This window comes from Podarcis tiliguerta (assembly GCF_965153285.1).
Source record: "Podarcis tiliguerta genome assembly, chromosome: 4".
Taxonomy (NCBI): domain Eukaryota; kingdom Metazoa; phylum Chordata; class Lepidosauria; order Squamata; family Lacertidae; genus Podarcis; species Podarcis tiliguerta.
In genome coordinates, this window is record NC_139537.1 from 44,091,552 (window position 1) to 44,107,192 (window position 15,641).

The window sequence follows — 15,641 nt, forward strand, 5'->3', positions numbered from 1 at the left end:
TCTTGAAGTTTTCCTACATATAGAAAGTTTGTGATAACTGATATATTTCAAAGGTAGAACAGGACTCTGAGGACTCTACCATATACATATTGTTATGAGATCAACTTCTCATAGTACCTGTAACAGCAGTATGGGTGCAACTACCACCGTGGCTGCTCTCATCATGTGCGGTTAGGCCAGGCTGCATGGTTATGTTCTGTAGTAGTGGCATGCTACCTACTAGGATCAGTAGCTCCAGCATACATGCAATCCACCTTAGCTACATTGGTGGGAAACAGTTTTAAATCCAAACCCTTTATTCAGTTAGTATGGCTTCAAGTAATCACTTCTAGTTTCTTTTCTCTCCACCCAGTCTACTAACAAATGCCAGATATTATCATGTATCACTGTCTCAGCTGTTGTCATCTCAGGAACCAATTTGCATTTGGATGCTCTTATTTTTGAAAATTAATTACTGTTCTGTAGTTTCAGCACAAGTCTTAAGATGTGCCTAGAAATCTAAGTCACCTGGTAGATTTTTTTTAAAAAAGGTTATATGAATCCTTTATAAAATTGCAATCCACAGAAGCAAAAATTGAGGCACGTACTATTCTGACTGCAGAGCAAATGCCTTCTCTCAGGTAAGATGGGAGTTGGGGTAAGGGAGCATCTAGACTCAGCCCAGGAATGGCTGTTCCCATTCCATCCCAGTACGACTAGTGCTGTCCAAGGCTTCTGAAGGAAACTCACAGCAGTGGTCATCAGATTAGGTAAGAAGGGGGAAAGAGGCATGCAGACTGAATCAAATGCCCCTCGGTGGTATTCCCGCCTAACAACGGATTAGTGCTTTATTCAGTTCTCTAGCATAGCACCTATCCAATTTGAGGGTTGGGGCATGGAGACTATTCTCCATTGCAGATACCGCTGTGTCAGGTGCTGAGATAGGTTGCTAGAGTTGTGGAGTTTCTCCCCTTAGTAGCAGCTTACTGTGTCTTCATTACATGGATCTGTGTACAGAAAACAATGTTTGTACCCAGAATACTATTGCTGGAACATGGTGTCAACACATTAACATACTGAATTTAGGAAAGAGAAAAGAAATGTCAGTTTTTATACATTTGTTGAATATTTCTGTACATTTATAAAATAATGGCTTTAACTATATCCAGCATTTCAATAAGCAGGAACATTACATAAATTCCTTGGTCACATACACACACAAAATATTTATCCTTGATTTGATGGGGGGGTGTTTTTTGGTTTGCCAATGCCCTGACGTTATGTAAATGAGATAATTTTATATTTGCAGTGCTGATTTAGAATTGGTAATGACAATGTTTTATCTTAACAGCAATCTCAATGCAATGTAATAAAAAGCAGCATATAGCTAGCAGATTCCCCCCCCCCCTAAAAGTGTATGTCACTTACAAGAGTGTGAGAGCCAAGGCAAAGTATTAAAACAACATGGACTGATAGTAAGTAAAACGTGTTTAAATGCAAGTGTGTAATAATGATGTGACTGAATGACATAAGCTCTGTGATGTAAACTTCAAACAAAATATTTAATGCATTTGATATACATTTACAGTATTTCTAACAGAGAAATAAAAATACTGTAGAGGAGTTGGAGAAAAACATGAGAACTAATGATGAGACAGGATGCTTTTGTTAATGTCCACTTACAGAGAGTTTGGTTTATTGAAAAAGTGTATAAACATGCATCATGTTTTCATAAGAAGAGGCTTGAAATTTACTCATCAAAAATAGGTCAAAGATGTTTTCTTTTCTTTGTTTCTATCCAGTTTCCAATAATGTACTGAATTGGCAAAAGACATATTAAATTCAAAACCGATCATAAATTTACCATTGTTTTCAAACATTTTAACCCAAGATTTAAGGTACAAATGAATTGGGTTGCAGTTTGTGACAATTTTAGATAATACAACACAAAAATATGTTTAGAATGCATAAAAACAATTATGCCATGGATTTCAAGTGATGCAGCTCTACACCTTCCATTGTACTGTACATGTATTGGAAAGATGAACTAAGATAGTCTAGCTTTTTTGGAAGCAGCTTGGATTTCTCAATCATAAATTGCACCTTTAACTCTTGCTAGGTATTCCTAGCTCATATGGTTCATGTTTCCTGGAGGGGAGAGTGACTCAAGCATAGTAATTTTTAAAACTATAGTATTAAAGAATAGCTTTAGTGAAACACCTTAACTTCCTTCCTTTGTTAGCAAGATCAACTGTGTTGAACAAAGGAAAACTGATACTAAGAAGAGAGGAGGCTTTTGTGTTCTTGTCTGGTCTTGAAACTCACACTTCCATCATTTGACCCCTTTTTTAATGGTAAAAGCAACACGTTGCTTATTATTTCATATAGGATTCCATCCCTGATGCCCCAATAAGCCTTTGCTAACATCAGTTTGCCAGTCATCTTCCTAATTCTACACCCAATGGAAAACCACCTAACATAATTCATTACATCCAGCATTATCCAACATAGCTTACAGTACATAGACTCCTTTCACATTCAGACTTTTATTTTCTTCTTCTTCTTCATGTCACGAGGAGTAAGAGTTTTGTGCTTATCACCAACAAAAAAAAAATTGCAGTGCAAACTTTAAACATAAAAAGTTACACAATTAAAAGTTATTATATGGCACCACAGCCTATTAATTCACATATAATACAACAGACCAATAAGAACAGACAATAATATGAACATAGCTAAAAAGAAGGTGAGCTTGCATAGCAATGCAATAAAAAGAAATTATATACAAGGGAACTGTTTCATCCTGCAGGGTGATTTTTTTCTCTCCTTTATATATGCTTGATAAGAAATAGATTAAGGTGGAAGGTGTAGTATAGAGAAGAACACAGGTAGAGTATCTGTGGGATATGTGTGGCTGTGTGTCTTTACATTGCATTTACAGTTCTTTTAATAAGTAAGTACATAAATAAAGAAAATGTTCATTGCACTGTTTTAGTGTCATCACTTCCATGAGTTCAGACCTTGATGGCCCTTGAGAGCAGCTTGAGATGTTTCTGTTCCAACTACTCTGTTAAACAAAAAGCAAGAACATTATTATGTTTTAAGATACTTTACTTTTAACTTCTATGCATATATCATTCAGACATATATTTTACAAGCAGGCCATAAAAATCATTAACCTTCTGATTGTTTCAAATGATAACTTTTGTTAAAGTGAATGCTATCGTAGGGACTGTTATTTTTTACAGTATTCATTTTTGGAATATAAACTGTAATTGTACGTTTTCCAATTATTTTCTCAATGTAGCACCAAAATGTGAAGTTCTTCATAGAACAGCGATACCTATTACCCTCCTGACGCAACACAGCATAGCTGTCTTTTAGAAAGCAAATGTATGTATGCAGAACTGCAAGTGCTCAATGACAATGCTTTTGAAGGAACCCTACAAATTGTTCAGTTAGTTGTCATTCAAATGGGGAATCTGAGTCTGAATTGCTAAACTCCAGGTTGCAGATGGAGTGTCATATTAGTCAGTGTTCTGTTACGTGAAAAAATCCCTGCATATAGAAGAGTTCTAACCTAGCTTGAGTCCTCAAATGCCAACTTTCTGTGTGGAAACTGGAGCCTTCACAATGTAGTCTGTGTAACCTCCCATACATATGTGGGGTGGGTGGGAGTCCTTGTTTGGCTGCTCTTTTATTCACAAAATATTTTATTCCTTTTCTCTTTCACACTGCATGCTTTCCAGCTTTTAAATGTTATATCTGCATTTTGAACACCACTCCCAGGAGTAGACACATGCTTTCCCTCCCTGAACTGTGCAAGCCACAGTTATAACACAGTAAAGCTAATCTGTCTGCCCCGAACCCCGGTCTCCTAGCACTGGTGTTCCTTATGGTGGTTTATGGTGAACTGTACTTTTATCAAATGCGATGTAATAACAAGAATGTTTATTTTATTACCTACCCTTCAGACTAAGGTCCCAGGGCTGGTTACAACGTTAAAACACAATATTAAAAACAGTTTAAATTCACTTACAATCATGAAAATAAAACCCCCTCAAAAGTCCACAGCGCATGAAACACAGTTTGCTGCCTTGGTTGTGGCTGCATTGACTTAGCCTCTCCTGCACTGAACACTCTTCCCTAAATACAGTGGACCCTCTGGATACAAATTTAATTTGTTACAGGGGTCCGCGCATACACCGAAAAATCTGTATCCAGAGGCGCCACTTCTTCGAATGGTGCGATAGAGCAATTCTGCACACGCGCGAGTGACGAAACCCAGAAAAATACTTCTGGGTTTGCTGCTTTTGTAACCCGAAGTTTACGTTACTCGAGAGTAACGTAACTCGAGGGTCTACTGTATGCCAACATTTCATCGGATGACAAGATTGGCAACTCACTCTTCTATCCATTCTGAACGGAGAAGACATCCCTCTGTGAGTGCAGCAGTGGTTGATGTAGGGGTCTCCTCCCCACAGAGATGTGGGGGTGATGTGGTGCATGACTGCATGATTTTGCGACCCTGGTTCTTTTTTCTGTTTTATTAGGTGTGGCAGTAATTTTGTGTTATGTCATGCCCCCCATAGCAGCCATTTTCTGTATGGTTCTCTCATGGAAGTTATTTTTAATTGGTGCCCACAGGATCTTCCCAAGATTCAAAATGTGCCTAAATTGTAGAAGCTTTAAAATTATATATATATATATATATATATATATATATATATATATATAGACATTTTGTATTGCATCTCAAAAGAGGCTTACATAATTCACCAGAAAACTGTCCTTGACTGCTTGATCCAACATATCCTACGTCAATGAGATCACTGGTGTTACGTTGGTGACCTCCCCGCATGACCTCGCCTTTCCTGGGTCCAGTTGATCCTTTAGAAGATGCTGTACCTGAAGAGCTGTGTCCACCTGGGGATGGGAAATTAGGCTTGCTATATGGCACCAGTGCCTCTTCTGAAAATACAAATGGCATATATTATATACATATATAAAAGATACATGGGACTGGCTTACTCATGGGAGAGTAAAACTTGTTGAATAATTTGACACCACCTAAAACCCCAAAATCTTACATACCATCTAAAATGCTGTATTAGAAAAGTCTGAACATTGGGAATATGTATGTCTCACTTTGAAAATGGGGACTTGAGCAACTAAAATTTGGTCGATGAGCACACTGATTATTAGAAGTTTATGAAATGGAAAACCTAGTACTCCTCTCCCTCGAAATAGGAGAAATAAAATATACATTAAAATGGTTATACAGTATTTTCACTGGAAAGCTCCAAAGTGGAACACAAATAAGAGCAAAAGGGGGGGTTGACACGAGTGAAGGGATTTGTGGAGGCAAGCCATGTCGTCAGCAATCAACGCAAAAAAATGCATTGATTTTGAAGAGCCTCTGTATGCATAGATACTTATGCACAAAGGTTTCTTCTGTGCAAAGGGAATTCTTGGGCTAATTAGGATGCTAGGTGATAAGTAGAGCTACTTCATGTGACTTGGAATGGGGTATGACCAGTTTATGCCACTTTGGTAAAGGTTGAACTAGCTGCACAGTCCTTAACTCTTCATTTCAACAGATGTACAGAAATGCATATTCTGGTGTAAAAAGTGTACCCCATAAAAGTGTGCATTTTGTGATAAAATATGTTAAACGATTATGTGTTTTTGTGCTTTATGTGCAGATTGATATGGAAGTGGGTTGGAACACATATGCATTCCACATTGACTGGAAACAGGCTGATCAATATATCTCCAGATGTGTATAAGGTACATCAAGAGGATTTACTCCCGAATTCCTGTAAGAATTTTGTGGGAGTTGATGTGATAGAAATCCAGATTTGATGATTTCAAAAATAGAGCTGTCCCACATGGTGGCAAAATACAGTTTGAAAATGGGGACTATTTGCTTAGGTTGGGGAACATAAAATGTATTGTTTCATGTTGGATATTTTTTTTTAAAACCCCCCACTAATATGACAGTTGATTCAATGTGAGTTTAGTGTTTGTTGAACCGTTGATAAATACTGGTTTCAACTACATAACACTGGAATAAGTAGTTCAAATGGCTGAAAGATTGAGAGCTCAATCTTAGCCCTTCCCCAAATGTTGATGACTGAAGGGGGTTAGGAAAGTGCATAGATGTCTCTCCACTAGCGTAGAGGAAGCTGGCAGTTATTTGTCAGTGGTAGCAAACAGAGAACTCTGAAATGGGAAGTTTGCAAGGTGGTACAGTCTGAGCCTTTACTACAAACCTGGAGATGCCATACTGTGGAAGGGTGGATGGCAACACTTTATGCTATGGCCAATGTAAAAATTGGCAGGGCTTGGGATGTGACCGTAGATCTGTCACACCATTCTCATCTCCCCCCACACCAACCCACTTAGGACTGATCCATCAGCTAGCAGTGGAAGACATGCCTGACAAATAATGTAAATGAAATATATACAATTACCGTTTGTATTTTGGTATATAAAAATCTCTCTATTATTGACATATAGAGAAAAGTATCAACTTGTTTACAGTGAATTTGGAAGTTAGATTTTGAAGGAAACCATTTTTGCATGCATATTGGAAACCACAGATTATCATATCTTCATCTAAGTTTATGAATTGGCATGTCCTAATTATAAAAAACCAAGATTCATTATGGAAAAAGCATGATGAATCATAGATTGCTTAATTAAATGATACATAAACGATTTGCAGAATAATAAGGCCAAAATTATAGTTTCCTTTAAGCTTGCTGAAATGCTGCTCTTTCTCCCTCACTTAAATTATGGTAACATTATTTCAATCAATTAAGATAAAGAACTATAGAATCAGCTAATTTAATTAGCTTCCTGGTGTTATTTCCAAAGATATCAAGCACATGGGAAATTACTTCATTGGTTTATATTCTGTATAGGGAAAATCTTGCTTGACAAACAATTCCTGTCCTTGAGAACAGATTGCTGTCCTTGAGACCCAGGTCCCCATTCACTGTATGTGAGCAGAGTCTACGGGATCTCTTACAAACTGGGAGAAAGATCCAGCCCAGTTTAAGCAGTTTTGCAGGTGCTGATTTCAACAGGAGACGTAACTTTCTATTGATTAATTTTGCAAGTGCTTAACTTGCAAAACCTAGCTAGGTCATACACCAGGTGTTGATCCCCATCAGGACTGGCCTACTCTCTTAAGAGGTGCTTGAGAGTTGAGGAATAGGGGAAGCTGCTTCTGCTTAGACTTTCAGTCTGTCTAGCCAAGCAGCTTTCCAAGGCATCAGACAGAAATGCCTTATAGCTCTGAAGTACAAATTTGTGAAGGTGCTTGATAATGAACCTGGGACCTCATAGTGCAAAGAACCACTAAGCTATAGAAGGACCAATCGCACAAGGAGGCAGAATCAGGCAGCCTTCCTTTGATGCAGAATGTGTGAAGAATGGACAGCACAGGACACCAGACTCTCAATGATTAGCTTATTATATTTTTACCACTTTGAGTAGTGTAATTTGAAGTTTTGACTCAGTTACCCACACCAAATGTTATTAGCTATGTCCGCTTAGAGGAAAATTGACATACCCATATGGTCAGAGGCTTTTAAATCAACACAGTTTAGCAAGATAATTGTTTTAGTCAGTGCTTCTCAAGTGAGCAAAGCATTGGAGCTAACCTAAAATATCAGTACAAATCTACCAGTGAAATCTTTTGATTTTGGTGATATAGAAAGCTCATTACCCACAAGGGGCAAATATATTTCTGCTACCACATCGGAAAACGCATGTTCCCAGTCTAGGAAGTAGTGCATGAAGTTACCATGTTGGAATCCAAGATGGTGGTAATGAGTTCATATTTGGCCAATATGTCATCTTGCCCTAGGTAGTATTTCAAAGTACAAAACCAACACTGCGTGAACCAAGGAGAACAGTCATAGCAATTGCCAACATCATCATATTTGGAATCAAAGATGACTGCCACAAGTAAGTTACAGTTGTGTTCATTATGTGATACTCAAGAAGTTTGCAGAGTTGCTGTTCCAACAGCAAAAAGGGCAAATTTCTTGTTCTAAAATAAATGAAGCTGCTGGAATTTGGGAACTTACTCAGCTGCTGAATTCAAACTTGTTTTGGCAGAATTCTTTACAGGTTGTGCCTTGAGTTGATCCGTCAGTGTAACATTCTAAAAAATTCATTTGGCACAATTTATGCTAGTTACTTTATGCAGAAACAGAAACAAGGTGGAAGATGAAGGGAAACCATACCACCAACAGTATGTGAAGAAAGTGCTAGGATATCAAGTTGATCATCTGTTCTAACCGTCCTTACATGTGTGTGTGTACACAAATACACACACACATGTTCTGTCAAAGGGTGCAATCCACAAGGGATGGGGAGGAACGTGAGAATGTAGGAATGCTCTGCAGTCCTCTATCCAGTTCTAGGTTTGAATTATCTTGTCTTTTTTACTTTTAAAAGCTTATGTCCCTCACATTGTTTCCAAATAATAAAAAGTATTTTCTTCTGGCTTGGGGGTGCGGCAGAGAAATGTGGGGGTTTAGGATCCTGGCATACTTTCCTTTTTTTGGCCCTACCTGCATCTGAGCTCCAACATTGGTTGAGCCACAGCTTTGGCAGGGTTCATAGAGTCAGAGAGGGAGACGTCGTTCTCCCTCTGCAAGCTCAGATCTCTGTCTCTGGAATTAGAGATGGCTATCCATTATTTTGTATGGTTTCTTGGACAGTCTCCTAGAGCCCACAGGATTGCAACCCGTCCCCCCCCCCATCTTTTCATTTGAACAACTGAATGCAACAGACAAGCTGACAAAGAATACTTGAATGGTTTGTTGATGAATACCTAATAGCTGTTAAGACATTTAATGATTCTGAGTGCTGGTGTGACTCAGGGTAGATCTATTCAAATTAATGGACCTTAGTCATGTTCATTCAATATTTACTGTTGAAGAAGGTGTGGTGATCTTTGCTGATTTCCTCTGCTGCAGAAAATACGATCCAAAGAATGGAGAACCATCCAAAACATTATGGTTCAGGAAAGAACAGAATGAAAGTTGTAGGGGGCAGGGAGAAATCAGCAAAAATCGTCTCACCTCTTATATTAGTGAAGATGTTTGCTGCATAAAAAGCTTTTTCTATGAGCACAGCAGCAGCATTGGATTTCACCCAGTATTCCTACATTGATTATGTTAGCAGTGGTGTCTGCTGGATGAAAAGCTGTTCTGCAAGCAAAATGGCAGCATTTGATTTCACCCACCGAGTTTATCAATGAGAAGTTCCATGTTTTAACCCCCCCCCCAAAAAAACCACACACACCTATGAGTCCAAAATGGCTTGATTCCGAGCTTTTTGCAAGGTTACAGACATAAATGTGAGTACTGATGAGAATGCTGTTAATACAGGTGGGAGGTAAGGATGTTTGGTGCACTATATGCATGCAAAAATCCATTCCAGTGGGTTAAAGAAAAATATTCACAGCCAGTGTGTGTTCCATATGTATATATTCCTTGCATAAGATGTCAAGTACATTCCCCCCCTGCTGCATATAGCAGCATTATTAACTCCCAAAGGCATGCGTTCAGAATTTTAGTAGTTTAGGTGTATTCAAAAGCTTCACCATTGCAGGAGCAAACATTGAAGGTCAAATGTTAATAACAATCCTTTGACTGTTCCAATGTAAGCCTTGACCTTCACCGCCTGTAGGGGATCTTATAATGGAATATATTTAGGAAACTGCCTAAGCTGCTTTGAGAGGTGCAACTACACACCTGATCCAAATGCTTGTTTTTGCTGGCTTTGAAGTTCTGTGGAGCTTATCCATTCCTGGGTTTGCCGCTGCCACTCTAGTGACGTTCTAGCTTGACGATCCAAAGAGCTCTTTGTTTCATCTATGCTGGATGTATGCTGTCGTTCTAGAGAGCTTCCTTTTCTCTCTGTCGAACCTCCACGTTGGCCAGGGCCTATCTGCTGCCTTAAACCCTGACCAGGGGGTGGGTCTGGCGGTGGTGGAAGATCTAAAAATGTGAATAGACTCAGAATTTCAATGACATATTAGTTACATTTAAATTTTAGCGGAAAATGAAAGGATTGGAAAGATTTGACAAAATATAGTTATCCTACATTTTTCACTTGGTTTTAGACAATTGCTAGATGTTTTTGGCTGTAAAGAACTGAACATGCCCTTCACCAGAAGAGTAATTTTTGTTGTGCTGCACTTGACAAGGTCAGTAAAAAAAAAAGCTTTTATTTTCAGTGGATGGGGGTTGTTTCCTTTTTCATCATGTTTGCTATGAAATAGTTTTGAAATATATATATTCAAAATGCAGATCACATGTACCCTATCAGTTAAATTAAAAGTGGCTTCATATGAAAGGTTTTCCAGAAGTTTTAACATGCACTCAAATGTTGAGTGAATTTGCAAATTGCTCTAAATTATGTCCAGATTATAACACAACAGATTCTGGGAGGGTGGGGATCTTCAAATGCAAACTACTTTTTAAAAAAGAAGTCACCAGCCTGTGTTTAACTTCAAGCAAACTATACCCACGATAACATATATCAAATGTGTATGAGTTTTCCTTTATTTTTGAACCTTGCAATGGTGAGGAGACATTAGTAAGCACGATTTTTCAACATTTCTTAGTTGCAATCCAACATTCTGTCCATGCTGTTTCAAAATAAACATGCAAGACTATTTACATACCACTGCTCACTAAATCCTCTTAGATAAACACAGGATTTGCAATGCTTTGAATCATGCCTCTGTGAAATATTTTCTATGCATGAACTTTATAGTTGTTTCCTTTTCTGAATTGGGGCTATAGCAGTACTCTCACATGTGCATGCCAGTTAATTTCTTTGTCCATGCAACACTCTTGACCATCTTTGAGAAGATGACTGTACCATAGTTGGAACCACATGTGACTATGGGGAATCAAGAGTCTTCTGGTTCTATCCATCTATAGTTTGGCATATGCTGATATTTCTGCACACAAATCTATACCCAGGATGGTCAGTAGGAGTAAAGTGGATGGGAAAGAAACAGCTGGTGTTAATACTTGTGAACCAGCCCTAATGGTGGAACAGATACTTGGGTATTTGGAGCATGACACCACCATTTTGTCTCATGGAGGCAGCTGTCTGCAGTCTAATTAGTTATTCAAAATAATTGAGACAATAAATCTTCCCCATGCCTATCCTACATGGCAATTTTCTCTTTGATTCATATAATGCTGAAAATACTTGTGCCGTTCATTCAAGCACTTAACAATTGAGGTAGTAACTTGACATTCCATATTGCCTAATATCCCTTCATATGCAGTGTTTTCAATGAAAGTTGTTCACACATTTAGCCACCAGTAATGTACACTTGTATTCAAATTTCCTTTTCTCACTGGGACTGAATGGTGCACCTGGAGGAGACTAACCTTAATACAACGAGGAACTTCCTTCTTGATGTAAATAGCAGCTTTATGGAGGGGGTGAAGATTTGCATTGGAACTGAAGCAGAGGGGGGAAAGGGTTTAAACTCCACCCCTGCCTTCTACAACCCCCACCCAGAGAGTCTCCTAAAGTGCCATGTAACTTAAAAAGCATCACATGTAGTTGGGCCCAAGAGGTTCTGAGATATTTTTGTTTTTCAGGTTTGGTGGCAGGAGCTGTCTGGGGTCAAACTGGAAACCTTAGGCCTGTGTGCTGCTGCCCCATGTGGTGAGCCACTGAACTGCAGATTGCAGCATCTTACTAGACAGATTAGCATCCTAAGGCCTCAGGTAAGTTTATTTATTTATACCATAACATTTATATGCTGTTTGAGTTATTAAAAAAATTATTAAGATGTTAACAAAAAGAATAGAACAATGAAATTATCATGAAGACATTCGAAAGATAATTAAAATAAATGATAAACTAAAAACAGATTAAAGTGCATATCAACATTCTACATATATGGGTAGGCTTGTCTGAACAAAATGCTTTTAGCTGATGGTTTTAGGTAGTAGTTGGTTCCTCCTGCAGAGAAAGGACGATAGGCAGGCTAATGGCTCAGCATATGATGCAGCCACATACAGTCCCAATGGTTACCCATTTCAGCTTCATAAGCTATTGACCTCTAGTGAAAAGGATTTGTGGATAGTACCTCTTTGACAATAACAGATTTACTGGATAGACTACTCATTTGGTCAGTATTCTTGCTCCCACTCGTGTAAAGTAAACATGAAGAGGATCATAATAATTTGTAGTTTTTTCTCTGTGGTGTTTTAAGAGTATGTTTGTTGCTTCAACCAAAATTGTGAGACATTTCTTATAGCATGATATATTACTACAGTGACTTAGATTTTCAGTGCATTTTGAAATTGTCTTTCAATTTACTTTCCTTTTCTCCCCTTAGTTATTCTAAACGTAGAGTGACAGAATAGGTTTTTGGATTCAACCTATAAAAGGTAATTTAGGATACAGGAGAGGGTAAACTGAGTTTCCAGTGCATGGGCATATATTATTTGTAACTTGTCAAACAAGGCGTGTCAAATTATTTCCTGTAAACGACAAATGCTGAACCATAATATATGGGCATGGAGCTCTGGCATCTTGCACAAAACCGTGCATCTTATGCCTATCTTTGGTTGTTCTCTTTCAGTGAGGTTTTATCCACATTGGGGTTCATATAGTCAGTAAAAACATATTTGTCTGGAACACCTAGAATTTGCTGACTGCTCCTTGCATTGGTTGGAATTCAGCCAAGTCATCAGAAGCTGCATCTAATGACAGCAGAATTCTGGAAAGAGAAATTTGCAAGCCAATTAGTACATTAATGTAATATTATTGGAGAGTGGTGGCTTTTCTCCCAATTCAGTAATTAGGGAACTGGGGATTCTGATATTTCGTGACAGCAAAAACCTCAACTGAGCCTAAATGTGCTCCCATTTGACTCACCTTGGATTAGTGTGAACAGTGTGAGAGATTACCCAGTGTGACTGAAAACAACAGTTATTAGTTTAGACTTTTAAAAGAGCTTAATGTTGCTAACTCTCTAGCAGTGCACTTTAATGGAAATCTCAATTAATTGCAGATGATACACAGGGAAAGAAATTGTGAATAAAGAAAATTGTTTCATGTTTACTTGTGAACTGGACTATGTTTGGGCATTATATGGTTGACTCCCCGTCGCCCCTCAGTCTATAATGTAATCAATCTAATACTTTTGCCACTGATTTTGATAGGATGGTTGATAGTAAAGCACAAGTCGCCAGAAAGAAACTCTTATTATTTTCCTCATATGCCAGTCTTTCTGTATTTGGCAACTTGATTGCATTCCAAACTATCTGGAGGGCTTTGTGTCAATGCATGAGATTTCTCTCCTTCCTACCTTTTGTTCTGTTGTTTGGTAGGGTTGCCATAGTTCAAGGAGTAAAAAACTGGGCACCCTCAAAGTTGTTCAGCTTTTTTATCACCTTTCTCAAGGTCCTTAGCATTTAACAATCAGTTCTTCCTCTCCATTTCCCACCATCTGCTCCATAAGTAGGTCGTCCTTCCCTTGAGTGCAGATTTCCCTGTCCCCAATCTACCGTATTTTTCGCACCATAGGACGCACCGGACAATAGGACGAACCTTGTTTTAGAGGGGGGATAACAAGAAAAAAAATATCTCCCCCTCTCTGCCCAGCGCCCCTTCAGCGAAGCGGCAGGAGGCGCTGCACAGAGAGAGGGAGAATTTCCCCCCTCTTGTTTTCCCGCTCTAAAACAAGGTGCCATTTAAGGTGCGTTCAGGCGGCTACCTTGGAAGCCTGGAGAGCCAGAGGGGTCAGTGCACACCGACCCCTCTTGCTCTCCAGGCTTCAGGTTCCTTTCAACCTGCTCTTTGGGGCTGGCGGGGGGAAGCCCACCACCAGCCCCAAAGAGCAGGTCAGAGAGCAGCGGAAAGGCACAGCGGAGAGGCTGCTGCCATAGTCGCACGTCACTTCTCCAGCTGGGAGAGGGTCGCGGGGCTATGGCTTCTTTAGCCCCGCACACGCTCTCCCAGCTGAAGAGGTGACGCGTGGCTAAAGCGACTCCTGCCATAGCCGCGCGTCACCTCTCCAGCCGGGAGAGGGTCGCAAGGGGCTGCTTTAGCCCCGCGCGCGCTCTCCCAGTTATGGCAGGAGCCTCTATAGCCGCCTGTCACCTCTCCAGCCAGGAGAGGGTCGCGGGGGTATGGCGTCTTCGCTCCATAGGACGCACACACATTTCCCCTTCATTTTTGAAGGGGAAAAAGTGCGTCCTATAGAGCGAAAAATACGGTAGATTGCAACTCTAGCATGGGACTAGGAGAGTTTCAGTCCTGTTGTAGTCTCACTTCACATATGCCCCTCAATGCTTGCCGTTTGCACTGCATTATAGGAAAAGGTCTCACTTCTGTCAGTGTGATGTTTTCCACAATGCAGATGGCTAATGGCGGACAAAAGGTCACTCCCAATTTGCAATTCAGATTGCTGCCCCCCGCCCAGAACTGACAGTTTGTAAGAGGGGGGAACCCTCACATGTAGCGCGACCTTTATCATCAAGGTATATAGTTAGGATTTATATACATTGATATTAATCCCCAAAAGACAGTGGTCCTGGAATAAATTTGAAACAAGCCAAAATTTGCTATACTGTATAGTAGCAGCGTGACTGCCTATATTACATATTAGGTCGCAGTAGTCATTATGCAGTATGGAAAATGAGTGGGCTCTGTACAAGGATCATGATTTTGGTATTGCAGCCATATTACTTCAGGCAAGCAGATGTGGAAGATAATGTTTGAAAACTATTCATTAGGTGAAAGCACTTTTGTTTGTTCTATTTCACATTGTGATACTGTAACAGCTAGTAACAACTGTAAATTAATTGTTGTGTTCTGTTTTATCATTACAGATGGTGTAGAGATGGAAAAAACTTGCTGTGTAATTTGTGATGGTAATATGCAGAAAGGCAACTGTTGTGGAACGTGGTCTAGAAAAAATTAAGATAAAATGCAGGAAGGGAAGTTGGCCTAGTTAACATATGGATGTGAAACTGCACGTAAATGTTGTAACAACATGCACTGTGTATAAGCATATCCATTGTTAGAGAGCTCCTAGGGAAGTACTACGTCCCGCCCTCCAGCAGTTTTATGTTTGAACATTGCTGCATTTAACTTCAAGACATACTGCATCTTTATAGTTAGCTAGCAGCCAATAGCTAGCAGGTAGAGAGAAATAAGCAGCTTGATTGAGGACTTGATTAAGGTTAATACGGTCATCACAGTGCAAATGATTCAGTCAGAGAACTTGCAACAAAACAGGGCAATGAATGGATTTGTACAATACAGGTTTTGTTAGACAGTGTAATAGTTCCACAATCATTGCTGCTACTATACCTGTGGCGTGTCAGAACCCCTACACATGAAACAAGGAATCAATTTAGTACAACTGGATGACATATCAGTTCGGAAAAGTCACTGGCATTTGAGAAACTGTGCAAGTACTCTTAAAAACATGATGAATGCCAGTGCAGTATCGCTGAGTTAGTTGACAAATTGAAGGGGTTATCCCCCTTCTCAGGCAACAAACAGCAAGAAACATCTCATAAGTAAATTAGAAGGTGCCTTTGGGGAAGTAATGTCTGCTTCATGTGCTCCAGGATTGAACAAAAAAC

General features: G+C 39.4%; 1 protein-coding gene across 29 annotated transcripts in view; it reads right to left on the reverse strand.

Moving 5' to 3' along the window:
• Window positions 1–1,386: 1,386 nt before the first annotated feature.
• The window catches only part of ROBO2 (roundabout guidance receptor 2), a 773,593-nt gene continuing 759,338 nt past the window's right edge, over window positions 1,387–15,641 (reverse strand). For 19 of the 29 annotated variants that reach the window (XM_083439187.1, XM_083439205.1, XM_083439181.1 and 16 more), the window contains 3 exons: window positions 9,759–10,004; window positions 4,750–4,950; window positions 1,387–3,046 (listed from right to left, as the gene is read on the reverse strand). In XM_083439187.1, the coding sequence (XP_083295313.1) occupies window positions 3,045–3,046; window positions 4,750–4,950; window positions 9,759–10,004 (449 nt within the window). In that variant the 3' untranslated portion in view covers window positions 1,387–3,044. The remainder of the gene's footprint in view (window positions 3,047–4,749; window positions 4,951–9,758; window positions 10,005–15,641) is intronic. The other 10 variants (XM_083439198.1, XM_083439195.1, XM_083439197.1 and 7 more) reach the window with 1 other exon arrangement.